This window comes from Theropithecus gelada, chromosome 16 (genome assembly GCF_003255815.1).
Source record: "Theropithecus gelada isolate Dixy chromosome 16, Tgel_1.0, whole genome shotgun sequence".
Classification (NCBI taxonomy): Eukaryota; Metazoa; Chordata; class Mammalia; order Primates; family Cercopithecidae; genus Theropithecus; species Theropithecus gelada.
In genome coordinates this window covers 59,736,447-59,753,358 of record NC_037684.1, presented here as the reverse complement: position 1 = coordinate 59,753,358, position 16,912 = coordinate 59,736,447, and the positions used below count along the sequence as shown (strand labels likewise).

The 16,912-nt window shown below is 40.6% G+C and overlaps 2 protein-coding genes across 9 annotated transcripts in view; both read left to right on the top strand.

Moving 5' to 3' along the window:
* Positions 1–756, top strand: part of SPATA22 (spermatogenesis associated 22) — a 68,948-nt gene extending 68,192 nt beyond the window's left edge. For all 8 annotated transcript variants that reach the window (XM_025362920.1, XM_025362919.1, XM_025362916.1 and 5 more), the window contains one exon: positions 422–756. In XM_025362920.1, the coding sequence (XP_025218705.1) occupies positions 422–613 (192 nt within the window). In that variant the 3' untranslated portion in view covers positions 614–756. The remainder of the gene's footprint in view (positions 1–421) is intronic.
* A 5,484-nt stretch (positions 757–6,240) lies between these two features.
* LOC112609876 (olfactory receptor 1E2) lies at positions 6,241–7,216 on the top strand. The gene has a single exon (XM_025363063.1). It carries the CDS (start codon positions 6,272–6,274, stop codon positions 7,214–7,216), a length of 945 nt encoding a protein of 314 aa, XP_025218848.1. The 5' UTR covers positions 6,241–6,271.
* The last annotated feature ends 9,696 nt before the right edge of the window (positions 7,217–16,912 follow it).

Sequence of the window (16,912 nt, the reverse complement as noted above, 5' to 3'; positions counted from 1 at the left end):
TTCCTCACTGTCTTGATATCTCTCTGATGCTTACGAGGAGATTTTTAACAAAACATTTCATCCAGCTATCCTAATTGTCATCTGATGAGCTGTTTTGAATCACCCAGTCTACTCCCTACTGAAAGTAGAACCCTGGGAATCTGATAAAAGAGTGAGTAATTTCATGTGTCATTCAGTCTTTGAATGAGCAACAACTTGCTAGCTTGTAAAAGCCCTACCAATTGAGGGTCTTTCATCTGTTACAGGGCACCATGTGAATAACTATCATTGTCTTGTTAGCAGTGGGGCCCTGACTCACGTGAAGGAATTTTTACAGCATTTTGAGATGACACATGTTTAGTTGATAATATAAATACTAAAAAAAATGGAAATTCGGATGAAGTAATAACTAATTTTTTGATACTCATTTTTTAAAAAACAGGATCGTGAACTTCCAAGACTGATTAGAGGCCGAGTTCATAGATGTGTTGGCAACTATGACCAGAAAAAGAACATTTTCAAATGTGTTTCTGTCAGACCGGCATCTATTTCTGAACAAAAATCATTCCAGGCATTTGTCAAAATTGCAGATGTTGAGATGCGGTATTATATTAATGTGATGAATGAAACTTAAGTAGTGATAAAAGGAAGTTTAAATAGCATAAATTATAGCGGTTTTCTGTTATTACTTAATTTACCATCTCCATAGTTTTATAGCTACTGTTTTCTTGTATTTCACTTGTTGAATTAAAGTATTTGAATTCTTTTAAACGTGGAGTTTTTGCAGTGTAATTTTAATGTTTTTATTAAAATGATATATTTGCTAAAATCCACAACCATCCTAGATAAAAATGCTCACTATAACAGGAATAGATGATGCTTATTTAATATGGGATAATAATACATCTGAGTTAGCTCAAAAACCAGCATTGGGCTTAAGGGGGAAATATTAGAGGTATTTTAGAAGTATTTGCATTATCAGGAAAAAGACAAGTGTGCCCACTGTCAGTACTATTATTAAGCATTGTTCTGGAACTGCTAGTCTGTGCGATTCATTTAATTACTTCAAATATTTAATGAAAATCTGCTTTGTGCCAGGCATTGTTGCAAATGCTAGAGACAAAGTAGCTCACAAAGTAACAAAAATTAGGGGTACCAGAAATGTTGGTGTGCTTTGAACCAGGAGCCCATATATCATCATGTTTCTCCCATAACCATGATTCACGAGTCTGGAAATCAAGGAGTGGTAGCAGGGCTGACTTCCTCATTATTAGAGCAACTAATGTACCCACGGAAGTTTTGCTCCCTACCTCCACAGTTTTGGGCTTTGTTGATTAACAGACCTTACTTTAGAAAAAGTCTTATTTGTAAGTAGTTTGAGAATTTCACCTCACGTGAAGAAGTAAGGAATAGAGGGGGTGTTAAATAGGGAAGAAGGGAGACCAGTTACTAGGATGGCTTATTGAGTTGGCAACCACTAGGAGGGACTAAGGCATATATGCGTAAGCTCCCAGCACCTGTTTTTAAGGGTTGACCAACACGGCAACAATGCCCTTGTACTTTCTGGTTGTGTATGTGTAAGCATTGGGCTGTTTTTCCATGATTTTCCACTCCATGGAATCAGAAACCTTATGGCAGGGCACAAGAAGCAGACGGAATAGGCTTGAGGTAATACTGTCAGACCGAATCTATGTGAAGCTGGTCAAAGTCTGCGCAGAATTGGTTATTGCCACCGTGGCTGGAATACGAGAAGATGGCTGAGAGGATTTGAAGTGGTGGACAAGAAGTATCTGATACAATTCTTAAGGAAGGAATGTTTTACCTGAAGTGCTTCCATGGTTCCATTCTACTGAAAGTTGAGACTGCCATTTGGCAATTTTGGTTCTTTATGTTTCTGAATCAGTAGGCAAAAAAGGAGTTTACTGTACTGCCTGTGGTACTTCAATCCCAGTTAACAATGGAAAATTGTGTTTCTCTGCATAAAGAGGAAAGGGAAGACCATATCTGATATGCAGGGGATTCTTTTAGCTGTCACTTAGTAAAAGTTAATGGAACACTATTATAGAAACCCAAGAAAAACAATAACACTGAGGATTCAGACTCACAAGGAATGTGGGTTGAATCTAGCTGAAGTTATGTAAAAGGGTACATGGAATAGTTGTGGAAGAAGGAGTTGTAAATGTCAGTTGTGGTCTTGTGATCAGTTGTAGTCTTGTGATCAGTTGTAGGGTAAGGAAAAGCTAGTATGAGGAGGTAATATGACACATGAAGAGTGGTTGAGATAATGATGGTGTCCGGTTATTAAGGTCTTCCTAGAGAGGTAAGGAGCTAGAAGTAGCTCAAAGGGCTGCAAATGTGAATTTACTTTTCCATATTTGCCTGAGGAAGAATTGAATGTGATCCAGAAGAGTTCATCTTTTCTCTTACTCCTGTCCTTTCGCTCTATCTGTATATGGTTGGGTCATGGAAGTCTGATCCTTGTTGGTTACCATTTTTCTCTCTCCTAGGGCCTATTTACAGGGAGTTGGGTTATAGTGAGAGATTCTGCCACCTGGAAATATTTCCAAAGCATATGTCTTTCCATAGCGGTCCTCTATTCAAAGACCACTGATGGCTTGTTGTTGTCTACAGGATAAAACCTAAACTCTTACACCCTTAAGATATTTTAGGACATTTACGGCCTGGTCCCTGCTTGCTTCTGTGACTTCTTCAACCATTTTTTCTTCACTTCTCAAGATGTAGGCCCAAACCTCACAGGCATGCTCTCCATTCCCTAAGCAGGCAGTGATTGAGCACCCATCCCTGAGCTTCTCTCCGTTCTCGTGATTCCCCAAAGGGATCAGCAGCTGTAATCAGTCACTGTAAGGTGTAAGGTATGATCAGCAGCTGTAATCAGTCACTGTTGCAGGACTCTACGCTGATTTGTTCTAGAGAGGTCCTGTGTAATTACTTTGTTTTTAATGAGGTCCTCCAGGATCTAGGCTCCTCTGGGATGCACAGTCCCCTAGGGCCAGGGGTAGGTAGAAAAGGAGATGTCAGAAGGGTGGGTACAGACATAGGTGACGACTACAAAGGCTGTTGCAACCAATAAAGGGGAGGAGGATTTTGGATCAGGGCCCTGGAGTTAACCTCAGACACAGAGTAAGTTGGGCAGGAGGGTGAATAAGCTGGTACCTTAGTATCCCTACAGCCTGAGGGTCTTGATTTCCCCAGTTGTATGATGTTCTATAGGATAGTTTTTCAGACATAACTTTCCTTTTCTCCACCTCTCTGCCTTTCAAGAGTTTTCTACATTCCAGAAATATTTTGATTTAATGTTCACAACTTAATATCTTTTTATTAATGACAGTGTCCATTAATAGTATGCAATGTCCTCTCTCATGATTGTAGATTTCAACATAATGACATCTCTATGAGATAGGCATTTAATACAGAGATTTCAAGCCCTCGGCCATATATTTGAATTACTTAAGGAGCTTACTTAAGGCCCCTTCCAGAGATTCTAATTACATTTATTGGGGGATGGTGCCGTAATCTCTACTTTAAAAATGTATTATATGTCCTTACTACTCAGTGTGGTCCACAGAACAGCAGAATTGGCATCACCAAATGTAAAATTTTAACTTTCGAAATGTAGAGTATTAGGCCCTACACCAGACCTATTGAATCAAAATCAGCATTTAACAGGACCACCAGGTGGTTTGTATGTCAGTTAAAGTTTTAGAAGCAGTGACCTTCGTGATTCTTATTTTCAGTCCAGACTGAGAAGTCTAGATTTACCAGGTGAAGAAGATGAGAGGCATTATTGAGGGAGCAGTTGAAATGCATATTCCCAATCAGTGGCAGCATTCACAAGTGATGTCTCTCTGGTTTGGAATTTCTAATAAGACCCTTGACACCAGAGATTGGTCCCACTCATTTCCCAAGGAGGCAGCCTTCTGAGAAAACAGGCTTGTGAAACTTCGCTTGATGCCATTTCCCTGCAGTACTAGCACAGTATGTCCAAATGTGAAAACCTGTTAATGTGGCTAGATTAAACAGCAGCAGCAGGGTGAAAATCCCAGCAGTTAGATTCAGCTACATCCCTCTAGGAAAGGAGCTTCTCATATACCCTAATACCCTTCAGCTTTCTTAGCTCAGAGGCGTTTTGAGGTATGGATATCTGGAGAGGAAGTATAGCGAGGTCTCAAGGGTGGATATCCTCGTTCCCTTTCTCCCCAAACTATACAAACTTTCAGATACATTTCTTCATGTCAGTGTAACTGAACCATGTAGACATCAACACCAAAACCAAAATGACAGTGTCAACATGCATAATGGGCTGTCTTTTTAAAATAAAGAATAGGGTGGTTGGATGGTCTAACATTTTCCATAGGTCTGAAGTTTATCTCAGAATTTTGTAATAAAGTGTCAAAACTAGCACTAAATGGTTAAGGCTAGTGAATTCTTAATTCTGGGAGTATTTAATAGGAGTAGTTATTCTAACTACAATGGGATTTGACTGCTTTAAAGTTGGAGGGGCCAGGTGCGGTGGCTCACGCCTGTAATCCCAGCACTTTGGGAGGCCGAGGCGGGTGGATCACCTGAGGTCATGAGTCTGAGACCAGCCTGACCAACATAGAGAAACCCCGGCTCTACTAAAACTACAAAAATTAGCTGGGCATGGTGGCGCATGCCTGTGATCCCAGCTACTTAGGAGGCTGAGGCAGGAGAATTGCTTGAACCTGGGAGGCGGAGGTTGTGGTGAGCCGAGATCGTGCCATTGCACTCCAGCCTGGGCAGCAAGAGCAAAACTCTGTCTCAAATAAAATAAAAAATAAAGTTGGAGGAATGTATGTCTCAGCTTGAAGGACAGCTAACAAAGACTAATGAAACATTGGCCATATCCAGTCACCATCCCAGGTGCTGGCCTTGCTGCAGTCACGAAGGCAGTTATGGCCTTACCTGTATGGAGTTTACAAATTTGGTAGGAAACTCAGCTGTAAACAAGCAATCAAGGTCATTGAATGCTGCTGGATGAGTACAGGATGCTGTGGAAACATAGAAGCAGGTCTTACCTGGTCTGGGCAGACAAGGAAGATTGAGCTGAGCCAGTGACATGTAATAAACCTGAAGGAGAAGCAGGGGTATGCCAAGTAAAAGGCAAAGAGAAGATGATGTTACACAGAAGGAACAGCAAGTGTGAACGTCTGGAGGCAAGAAATTATGACTTCTAAGTCCAGAATTGCTGGAGAATGCTGATGCAAGAGTCACTATGGGACCAGATGAGGCTGTGGAGGTAGGCATGGGTCAGATAATGGAATATCATTTGCGTCCTTGAAAGGAATTTTGCCTGTATCTTAAGAATGATGAGAATCCATAAGGACTCTGAGCAGGAGAATGATGATCAGATTTTTATCTTAGAATGCCACAGTGTGAATGGATTGAAGGCTAGTGAGCATAGCAGCAGGGAGATGAAGTAAGAGACTATTCCAATAGTCCAGACAAGAAAAGACATCAGCCTGTTGCAGATTGTGGCAATTGGGATAAGCAGTGGTTGAATTAGAAATAGAATGAAGTACAGAATCTATATGACTTGCTAGGATTAGATGTTGATCTTGAGAGAAATAAATGAATGAAAGAAAACTCCCAGATTTCTGACTTGAGCGTGGATTCCTTTTACTGTGATATGAGCGACTGGAGGAGCGGATTGGGAGAGTGGCAGGGTGAGATGAGTTTCATCTGGCATCTGTTAAGCTGCGTATGGTCACGATCCATGGGGAGATAATCAGGAAGCAACTGGTAATACAGTACTAATGATGAAAGGTTTACCCATGAAGTTTAGACGGTAATCAGTGTCACAGGGACAGGTGAACTCTTTCAGGGCTTGATCTGTAGAATTAGAACAGAATTTAGGAAAAATTCCCAGAAAACACCAATATATAAGATACTGTTAGACAAGAAACCATTAACAGTTGTTAAGGAATGGCCAGTATGTGTCAGGAAACCAGTGTGATTGCACGGAAGCTAATAGATAAGAGTGTTTTAGAAAGAAAGCAGGAGTCAGTCTTGTTACATGTTATCAAAAGTGAGATCAGTGTGTAAAGTAATGTGGATTTTGTGATGTGGCACATTTCTAATTATAGAGATAATTATAGAAATCTCTGAATATACAGATTGTTGTTAGGGAAAATGATGGTGAAATCAATGACTGAAGAACACCTATTGACAATGTATCATAGGAATATATTTATTTTTATTGGCGGTTTTAAGGGATCCTATTATATTCTCTTAAAGATACTGGAGACAGAGCATGGTGGGACGAAATCAAACCAGCATCTCAGAGTTCCTGCTCCTGGGCCTGCCCATCCAGCCAGAGCAGCAAAACCTGTTCTATGCCCTGTTCTTGGCCATGTATCTTACCACCCTCCTGGGGAACCTCCTCATCATTGTCCTCATTCGACTGGACTCCCATCTCCACACGCCTATGTATTTGTTTCTCAGCAACTTGTCCTTCTCTGACCTCTGCTTTTCCTCGGTCACAGTGCCCAGATTGCTGCAGAACATGCAGAACCAAGACCCATCCATCCCCTATGTGGACTGCCTGACCCAAATGTACTTCTTCTTGTATTTTTCAGATCTAGAAAGCTTCCTTCTTGTGGCCATGGCCTATGACCGCTATGTGGCCATCTGCTTCCCCCTGCACTACACCGCCATCATGAGCCCCATGCTCTGTCTCGCCCTGGTGGCGCTGTCCTGGGTGCTGACCACCTTCCATGCCATGTTACACACTTTACTCATGGCCAGGTTGTGTTTTTGTGCAGACAACGTGATCCCCCACTTTTTCTGTGATATGTCTGCTCTGCTGAAGCTGGCCTGCTCTGACACTCGAGTTAATGAATTGGTGATATTTATCATGGGAGGGCTGATTCTTGTCATCCCATTCCTACTCATCCTTGGGTCCTATGCGCGGATTGTCTCCTGCATCCTCAAGGTCCCTTCTTCTAAGGGTATCTGCAAGGCCTTCTCTACTTGTGGCTCCCACCTCTCTGTGGTGTCACTGTTCTATGGGACCGTTATTGGTCTCTACTTCTGCTCATCAGCTAATAGTTCTACTCTAAAGGAGACTGTCATGGCTGTGATGTACACTGTGGTGACCCCCATGCTGAACCCCTTCATCTACAGCCTGAGGAACAGAGACATGAAGGGAGCCCTGGAAAGGGTCATTTGTAAAAGGCAAAATCCCTTCCTTCTATGATGGTGATGCTTGGGAGTCTTACATGATTTTATCCAATAGATACATGGACATTAATATTTCAATATTATTGCAGATCTCTTTTTTTCTCCACATGGAACTTTTTGTTTAAGTGTAATATTACATAATTTCTGAGTAAGGAAAACAAATGTGGGGGGACATGTATTGAAGTAAAAAGGTGTTCTCAGTAACCTGCTAGGAAGATTTTCCTTTATGCTAATCCCAGGTGAAGAAAATCTTTAAAGATTGAAAATCTTTAAATTAAAATTTAAAATCTTTAAATTAAAAATTCTATCTTCATTGTTAAGCCACCAATTTATCATGTGTACTTACAAAAACCCTGCAGGTCTGCATTAAATGATAATCTGTCCTCTCATGTCAATAATAAAACCCAAACATCTCAGTCCCCTTCTTTGCTAAACAAAACTTCAAATTTTGAAAAAATATTTTTACTCATTTTCCTGAGCAAGTGTTCACATCAGCCTGTCTCCTAACCTTGTTTTCTTCTTAATTTTTATGTCTGCATGTCTTTTTACCTGACCCAAACCTAAAATGAACTTTCTATTTGCTTAGATACCATAGTTTAGTTTATCTATATCTGAGAACTAAGTCATACCTGAGGCCCTAAAAGGACTTTTCAAGCATGGGGAAGGGAACCAAAGTCTGCTTAAGAACCCCACTCATTTGTTCACTCATTCATTTATATTAATTATTTTAAAATTGTTTTAAACATTGACACATAATAATTGTACATATTTATTTGGTACAGTGTGATTTTTGATGCATGTATACAACGTACAATGATCACATAAGGAAAATTAGCACTTCTATCACTTCAAAATTTATCATTTCTTAGTATTGAGAACATTCAACATTCTCTCTTCTAGTTATTGGAAAAATGCAAAAAATTGTTTACCAGAGTCATCCTACAGTGCTATAGAACACTAGAACTTATTCCTCCTATCCTGTAATTTTTAATCATTAACTAACCTCTATAACCCCACTTCTTCCCCTTCTCAGCCTCTAGTGGCCAATATTCTACTCTATACTTCTATACTGCCAACTTTTTAAGCTTCCACACGTGAGTGAGAATATGTGGTATTTATTTTTCTGTGCCTGACTTATTTAACAAATATCCTTCAGGCTCATCCATGTTGCCATGAATGACAAGATTTTATACTTTTTAATGACTGACTAGTATTCCATTGTACCATATTTTCATTATTTATCTGTTGATGGCCACTTAGGTTGATTCCATATGTTGGCTGACATAAATAGTGCCTAGGAGTGAAGATGTCTCTTGGACATACCTATTTTCTTTCTTTTGCATACACACCCAGTAGTGGGATTGCTGGATCATTTGGTAGTTCTATTTTTAGCTTTTTTTGAGAACTTCCATACCGTGTTCCACAATGGCTGTACTAATTTACATTCCCACCACTAACAGTATATAAGAATTACCCTTCTCCCCATCTTTGCCAACATTTGTTATTTTTAGTCTTCTTGATAAGACTCACATTAATTGGTGTGAGATGAGGTCTCATTTTGGATTTGATTTGAATTTCCCTGATAATTAGTGACGTTGGGCATTTTTTCATGCACTTGGCCATTTGTATGTCTTTTTTTTTTTTTGAGAAATGTTTATTCAGATCCTTTGCCTATTTTTTACTTAGATTATTATTATTTTTTGCTGTTGAGTTGAATTCCTTGTACACTTTAGATATTAAAACCTTACCAAATGAATAGCTTGCAAAGATTTTCTCCCACTCTGTAGGTTTTCTGTTCATTCTGTTGATGGTTTTCTTTGCTGTGCAGAAGCTTTTTAGTTTGATGTAATCCAATTTGTCTGTTTTTTCTTTTGTTGACTATGCTTTTGAGGTCCTATCCATAAAATCTTTGCCAAGAGTAAGGTGCTGAAACATTTTCCCTATGTTGTCTTCTAGTAGTTACATAGTGTTGGGTCTTACATTTAAGTCTTTAATCAATTTTGAGTTAATATTTGAATATGGTGAGAGATAGGGGCCTAGTTTTATTCTTCTGCATGTAGATATTCAGTTTTCACAGAACCATTTATTGAAGAGACTGACTTTCCCAGTGTATGTTCTTGGTGCTTTTGTCGAAAATCAGTTGGCTGTAAATATATGGATTTATTTCTGGATTCTCCATTGTGTTCTATTGGTCTGTTTGTCTGTTATTATAGCTGTACCATGCTGTTTTGGTTGCTATAGTTGTATAGTGTAGTTTGAAGTCAGGTAGTTGTGATGCAGTGAGTTTTGTTCTTTTTGCTCAGGATTGGTTTGGCTGTTTGGGGTGGTTTGTGGTTCCATATAAATCTTGGGATTTTTTTTTTCTACTACATGAAAGAATATCATTTCTATTTGATAAGAATTACATGGAATTGGTGGATTGCTTTGGGTAGCATGGTATTATTAACGATATTATGTGGGGAAAAGAAAGAGATCAGCCTGTTACTGTGTCTATATAGAAAGAAGTAGACATAAGAGACTCCATTTTGTTCTGTATTTGAGATGCTGTTAATCTGTGACCCTACCCCCAACCTTGTCCTTGCAAGAGACAAGTGCTGTGGTAACTCAAGGTTTAATGGATTTTGGGCGTGCAGGGTGTGTCTTTGTTCCTAGAAAAGCTAGGTATTGTCCAAGGTTTATCCCCATGTGATAGGATGAAACAATGCTGCTAAAAGGTTTATCTCAAGGCACAGGATTTTCCTTTAAACTTATGTCACAGAGATCCTTGTTCTTTTTTTTTTTTTTTTTTTTTGAGACGGAGTCTTGCTCTGTTACCCAGATTGGAGTGCAGTGGCCCAATCTCAGCTCACTGCAAGCTCCGCCTTCCAGGTTCACGCCATTCTCCGGCCTCAGCCTCCCGAGTAGCTGGGACTACAGGCGCCCGCCACCTCGCCCGGCTAGTTTTTTGTATTTTTTAGTAGAGACGGGTTTTCACCGTGTTCGCCAGGATGGTCTCGATCTCCTGACCTCGTGATCCGCCCGTCTCGGCCTCCCAAAGTGCTGGGATTACAGGCTTGAGCCACCGCGCCCGGCCGAGATCCTTGTTCTTATGTCTTACTGCTGATTTCCTCCCTAAAAACGATCCTATTGTCCTGCCACTCCCTTATCTTTAAGATGGTAAAGATAATTATCTATAAATACTAAGGGAACTCAGAGACCGGTGCCGGCGTGGGTCCTCTGTAAGTTGAGCGCCGGTCCCCTGGGCCCCCGCTTTTCTTTCTCTATACTTTGTCTCTGTGTCTTATTTCTTTTCTCAAGTTTCTCGTTCCACCTAACAAGAAACACCCACAGGTGTGGAGGGGCAGGCCACCCCTTCAATATTATTTCTTCCAATCCATGAACATAGAATGTTTTTCCATGTTTTCTTTTCTTTTTTTTTTTTTGTTTGTTTGTTTTTGCATCCTCTTCATTTTCTTTCATATAATTTTCCTTATAGAGACCTATCACTTCACTGGTTAAATTTTTTTCCTAGGTAGTGGGATTGCTTTCTTGATTTGTTTTCGGCTACTTTGTTTTTGGTGTTACTGATTTTTGTATTTTGATTTTGTATTCTGCAACTTTACTGAATTCACTTAATTTAATTTAAATCTAAGACATTTTGGTGGGATTCTTAGGTTTTTCTATAGATAGGACTATGTCATCTGCAAAGGACAATTTGACTTCCTTCTTTTTGGCTTGGATGTTGTCTATTTTTTCTCTTGTCTAATTGCTCTTGATAGGATTCCCAATAGCATATTTTTTTTTTTTTTTTTTTTTTGAGACGGAGTCTCGCTCTGTAGCCCAGGCTGGAGTGCAGTGGCCGGATCTCTGCTCACTGCAAGCTCCGCCTCCCGGGTTCACGCCATTCTCCGGCCTCAGCCTCCCGAGTAGCTGGGACTATAGGCGCCCGCCATCTCGCCCGGCTATTTTTTGTATTTCTTAGTAGAGACGGGGTTTCACTGTGTTCGCCAGGATGGTCTCGATCTCCTGACCTCGTGATCTGCCCATCTCGGCCTCCCAAAGTGCTGGGATTACAGGCTTGAGCCACCGCGCCCGGCCTGCATATTTAATAAGACTGGCAAGAGTACACATCCTTGTCTTATTCCAGTTCTTAGAGAAAAAGCTTTCAGCTTTTCTCCATTCAACATGATGTTAGCTGTGGGTTTGCCGTATTTGGTCTTTATTGTGTTTAGGTACATTTCTTCTATACCTAATTTATTGAGAATTTTTTTCATAAAGTCATGTTGAATTTTATCAAATGCTTTTTCTGTGTCTATTGAGATGATCATATGGGTTTTGTTCTTCATTCTGTTAATGTGATGTATCTCATATATTGATTTCCATATGTTGAGCCATCTTTGCATTCTTGAGATAAATCCACTTGATCATAGTGTGTAATCTTTTTGACGTGCTGTTGGATTTTGTTTGCTAGTATTTTGTGAAGAATTTTTGCATCTGTGTTCATTAGGGATATTGGCGTGTAGTTTTCTATTTTTGTTTTCTCGTCTTGTTTTCGTATCAGGGTAATGCTATCCTTGTAGGATGTGTTTGGAAGAGTTTCCTCCTCTTCAGTTTTTGAAACAGCTTGAAAAGAAATGATATTAGGACTTTTTTTTTTCTCTAAAGTTTTTAACAATTCAGCAGTGAAACTATTTGATCCTGGACTTTTTTTGTTGTTGTTGGCAGACGTTTACTTACAGATTTAATCTTATTACTCATTATTGGTCTGTTCAGATTTGTTTTTTTCTTCTTGGTTCAATCTTTTTTTTTTTTTTTTTTTTTTGAGACAGAGTCTCGCTCTGTTGTCCAGGTTGGAGTGCAGTGGCGGGATCTTAGCTCACTGCAAACTCTGCCTCCTGGGTTCCTGCCATTCTCCTGCCTCAGTCTCCCGAGTTGCTGGGACTACAGATGCCCACCACCACATCCAGCTAATTTTTTGTATTTTTAGTAGGGACAGGGTTTCACTGTGTTAGCCAGGATGATCTCGATCTCCTGACCTCGTGATCCACCCGCCTCAGCCTCCCAAAGTGCTGGGATTACAGGCGTGAGCCATGGCACCCATCCTCTTCTTGGTTCAATCTTTATAGGCTGTTTGTGTTCAGGAATTTATGTTTCCTCTAGGTTTTCTAATTTGTTGGTGTATGGTTGTTCATAATATTTTCTAATGATCCTTTGTATTTCTGTGGTATCACTTATAATGTCTCCTTTTTCATTTCTGATTTTATTTGGGTTTTATGTCTTCTTAATTAGTTTAGCTAATGGTTTGCCAATTTTGTTAAACTTTCCATAAAAATCAACTTTTCATTTTATTAATATTTCACATTTTTAGTCTCAATTTTATTTATTTCTGCTTTGATCTTTATTATTATTTCTTTCCTTCTACTACTTTTGGGTTTGATTTGTTCTCACTTTTCTAGTTCCTTAAGGTGTATTGCTAGGTTGTTTATTTGAAATCTTGTTTTATTTGATGTAGGAGTTTGTTAACTATAAATTTCTCTCTTAATACTGCTTTTGCTGTATTCTATAGGTTTTGGAATGTTATGTTTCTACTTTTATTTTAAGTTCCAGGGCAAATGTGCAGGATATACAGGTTTGTTACATAGGTAAATGTGTACCATGGTGATTTGCTGCACCTATCAACTCATCACGTAGGCATTAAGCCCAGAATGCATTAGCTATTTTTCTTGATGCTCTCCTTCCTACTACCCCTACCCCAACAGGCTCCAGTTGTATCCCTCTCTGTGTCTATGTGTTCACATTGTTCAGCTCTCACTTATAAGAGAGAACATGTGGTGTTTGGTTTTCTATTCCTGCATTAGTTTGCTGAGCATAATGGCTTCTGGCCCCATCCCTGTCCCTGCAAAGGACATGATCACCAGTGGCTCACGTCTGTAATCCCAGCACTTTGGGAGGCCAAGGTGGGCAAATGGCCTGAGGTCAGGAGTTTGAGACCAGCCTGGTCAACATGGTGAAACCCCCATCTCTACAACACTACAAAAATTAGCCAGGCATGATGGTGGGTGCCTGTAATCCCAGCTACTGGGGAGGCTAAGGCGGGAGAATCACTTGAACCCAGGAGGTAGAGGTTGCAGTGAGCTGAGATCATGCCATTCCACTGCAGCCTGGGTGACACAGTAAGACTCTGTCTCAAAAAAACAAAAACAAAAAACTAATTCTTTTTATGGCTGCATAGTATTCCATGGGTACATGTATCATATTTTTTTAATCCAGTCTATCATTGATGGGCATTTGGGTTGATTCCATGTCTTTGCTATTGTGAATAATGTTGCAGTAGACATATGTGTGCATGTACCTTTATAACAGAATGATTTATATTCTTTTGGGTATATACCCAGTAGTGGGATTGCTGGGGCAAATGGTATTTCTGGTTCTAGGTCTTTGAGGAATTGCCACACTGTCTTCCACAATGATTGAACTAATTTACATTCCCACTAACAGTGTAAAAGTGTTCCTGTTTCTCTGCAGCTTTGCCAGCATCATTGTTTCTTGACTTTTTAACAATCACCATTGTGACTGGCATGAGATAGTATCTTATTGTGGTTTTGATTTGCGTTTCTCTAATGATAAGCGATGTTGAGTTTTTTTCGTATGTTTGCTGGCTGCATGTGTGGAGATTGAGGAGAATAACCCTGCACTGCCCAAGGCAACAGCAATGGCCTTCTCCAAGGCAGTTGCCAGGCAATGTTTATTCTCCTCAGGACCCACCCCCAACACCCCTGTTTGCATCTAGACCTATAACTAGACTAAAGTCCTGGCAGGCCCCCAGATGTGAGGTTCAGAGTGTGACCCATGAAGAAGTGTGCTATACTCCAAAAGAACTGCTTGAGTTTTCTAATTTAAATGAGCAGAAATCTAAAGAACAGGCATGGGAATGGATATTAAGGGTGTAGGATAATGGTGGAAGGAGCATAAAGCTGTATCTGGCTGAATTTATTGCTTTGGGCCCCCTAAGCAGGAATTCTGCATTTATTATTGTAGCTTGGGGAGTTAAAAAGGTTCTACTGACTTATTTGTTGGTTGGCTGAAATACGGATTAGAAGATAGCCCACTGTGAGTGAGCTGGAAATGCCTCATCTCCCTTGGTTTAATGTAGAGGAAGGAATCCAAAGGCTTAGGGAGATTGGGATGCTGGAGTGGATTAGTCATTTTAGAACCACTCATCCCAGCTGGGAGGGTCCAGAAGATATACCCTTGATGAATACTTTGTGAAATAGATTTGTGAGGGCAGCACCTGCATCCCTGAAGAGCTCTGTGATCACTCCTCTCTGTATGTCAGATCTTACCGTGGAAACTGCAGTCACTCAACTATAAAATTTAAATGCAATGGGAATAATTGGATCCTGAGGTGGCAGGGGCCAAGTGGCAGCACTCAACCATCAAAGACAAGGTGGCTGTAGCCACCATAATGGACAGCAGAGGCAAAGCAGAAATCAGAATAGTCTGACTCATGTAGAGCTCCGGCATTGGCTAATTAATCATGGTATTCCTAGAAGTGAAATTGACAGGAAGCCTACTGCATTCTTACTTGATTTATATAAGCAAAAACTTCCAGGTCCAGTGGACAAAATACTAATTTGATATAGAAAAACAGGGAATCATGGCCCCTCAATCAATTTCCAGACTTGAACCATTATACAGACCCAGAACCCTTTGAATGAAGGGGAGGCGGGGTCCCCTTGAGGAAGGACCCCACTAGACTACTGACAACTTATGCTGTTAATCTTTCTCCCATTCTTCCCCAAGGAGACCTCTATCCTTTTACCAGGGTAACTGTGCACTGGGGAAAGAGGAATAATCAGATCTTTCAGGGACTACTAGACACTGGTTTTGAGCTGACATTGATTCCAGGGACCCAAAACGTCATTGTGGTGCTCCAGTTAAAGTAGAGGCTTATGGAGGTCAGGTAATTAATGGAGTTTTAGCTCAGGTCCAACTTACAGTGGGTCCCCGTACTCATCCTGTGGTCACTTCCTCAGTGCCAGAATGCATAATTGGCATAGACATACGTAGCAGTTGTCAGGACCCTCACATTGGCTCCTTGACTGGTAGGGTGAGGGCTATTATGGTGGGAATGGCTAAATGGAAGCCATTAGAGGTGCCTCTACCTAGAAAAATAGTAAATACAAAACAATATTGCATCCTTGTAGGGACTGCGGAGATTAGTGCAACTATAACGGATTTGAAGGATGCAGGAATGGTGATTCCCACCACTTCCCCATTCAACTCTATTTGGCCTTGCAGAAGACAGATGGATCTTGGAGAATGACAGTAGATTATCATAAGCTTAACCAAGTGAGGACTCCAACTGCAGCTGTTGTACCAGATATGGTTTCATTGCTTGAGCAAATTAACATATCTCCTAGTACCTGGTATACAGCCATTGATTTGGCAAATGCTTTTTTCCCCATTCCTGTCCATAAAGCCCACCAGAAGCAATTTGTCTTCAGTTGGCAAGGTCCAATGTTGGCAATATACCTTTACTGTCCTATCTCAGGGGTATGTCAGCTTTCCAGTTTTGGATTATAATCTTATTCGGAGAGATCTCGATTACTTTTCCCTTCCACGAGATATCACACTGGTCCATTACATGGATGACATTATGCTGATTGGATCCAGTGAGCAAGAAGTTGCAAACACACTGGACTTGTTGGTGAGTGAGTTGTTGGGAAATAAATCTGAATAAAATTCAGGAACCATTCTCATCTTGCTATAAAGACCTAAGACTGGGTAATTTATGGGGAAAAGAGGTTGATTGACTCACAGTTCCACAAGCTGTACAGAAAGCATGACTGGGGAGGCCTCAGAAAGCTTACGGTCATGGCAGAGGGTGAAGGGGAAGCAGACACGATTTACATTGCCAGAGAAGGAGGAAGAGAGCTAAGGGAGAGGTGCTACACACTTTTAAACAACCAGGTTGCATGGGAACTCGCTCACTATCATGAGAGCAGCAAGTGAGGAGTGTGCCTCCATCATTCAATCACCTCACAGCAGGCCCTTCCTCCAACAATGGGAATTACAATACAACATGAGATTTGGATGGGAACACAGCCAAACCATATCAGGGACTGGCACAATTGCCCTTCATTCTCAAGTCTTCAGCTTTAGGCTGAATTACACCACCAACTTCCTTAGTTCTCTAACTTGCAGATCATGGGATTCCTTGGCCTCCATAACTGCATGAGCCAATTCCTATACTAAATCTCTTCATATATGCATGTGTATATACACAGTTGGCCCTCTATGTCCATGGATTCTGCATCCATGGATTCAACCAACCGCAGATCAAAAATATTTGAGAAAAAAATGCATCTGTACTGAACATGTATAGACTTCTGTTTCTTGTCCTTATTCCCTAAATAAAACAACAACTATTTGCGTAGCAAAAAAAAAAAAAAAAATTTCAGGGACCTTCTACCTCTGTAAAATTTCTAGGGGTCCAGTGGTGTGGGGCCTGTCAAGATATTATTTCTAAGGTGAAGGATAAGTTGCTGCATTTTGTCCCTCCTACAGCCAAGAAAGAGGCACAATGCCTCGTGGGCCTATTTGGATTTTGGAGGCAACATATGTCTCATTTGGGTGTGTTACTCTGACCCATTTATTGAGTGACCTGAACAGCTGCCAGTTTTTAGTGGGGTCCAGAACAGGAGAAGGGTCTGCAACAGGTCCAGGCTGC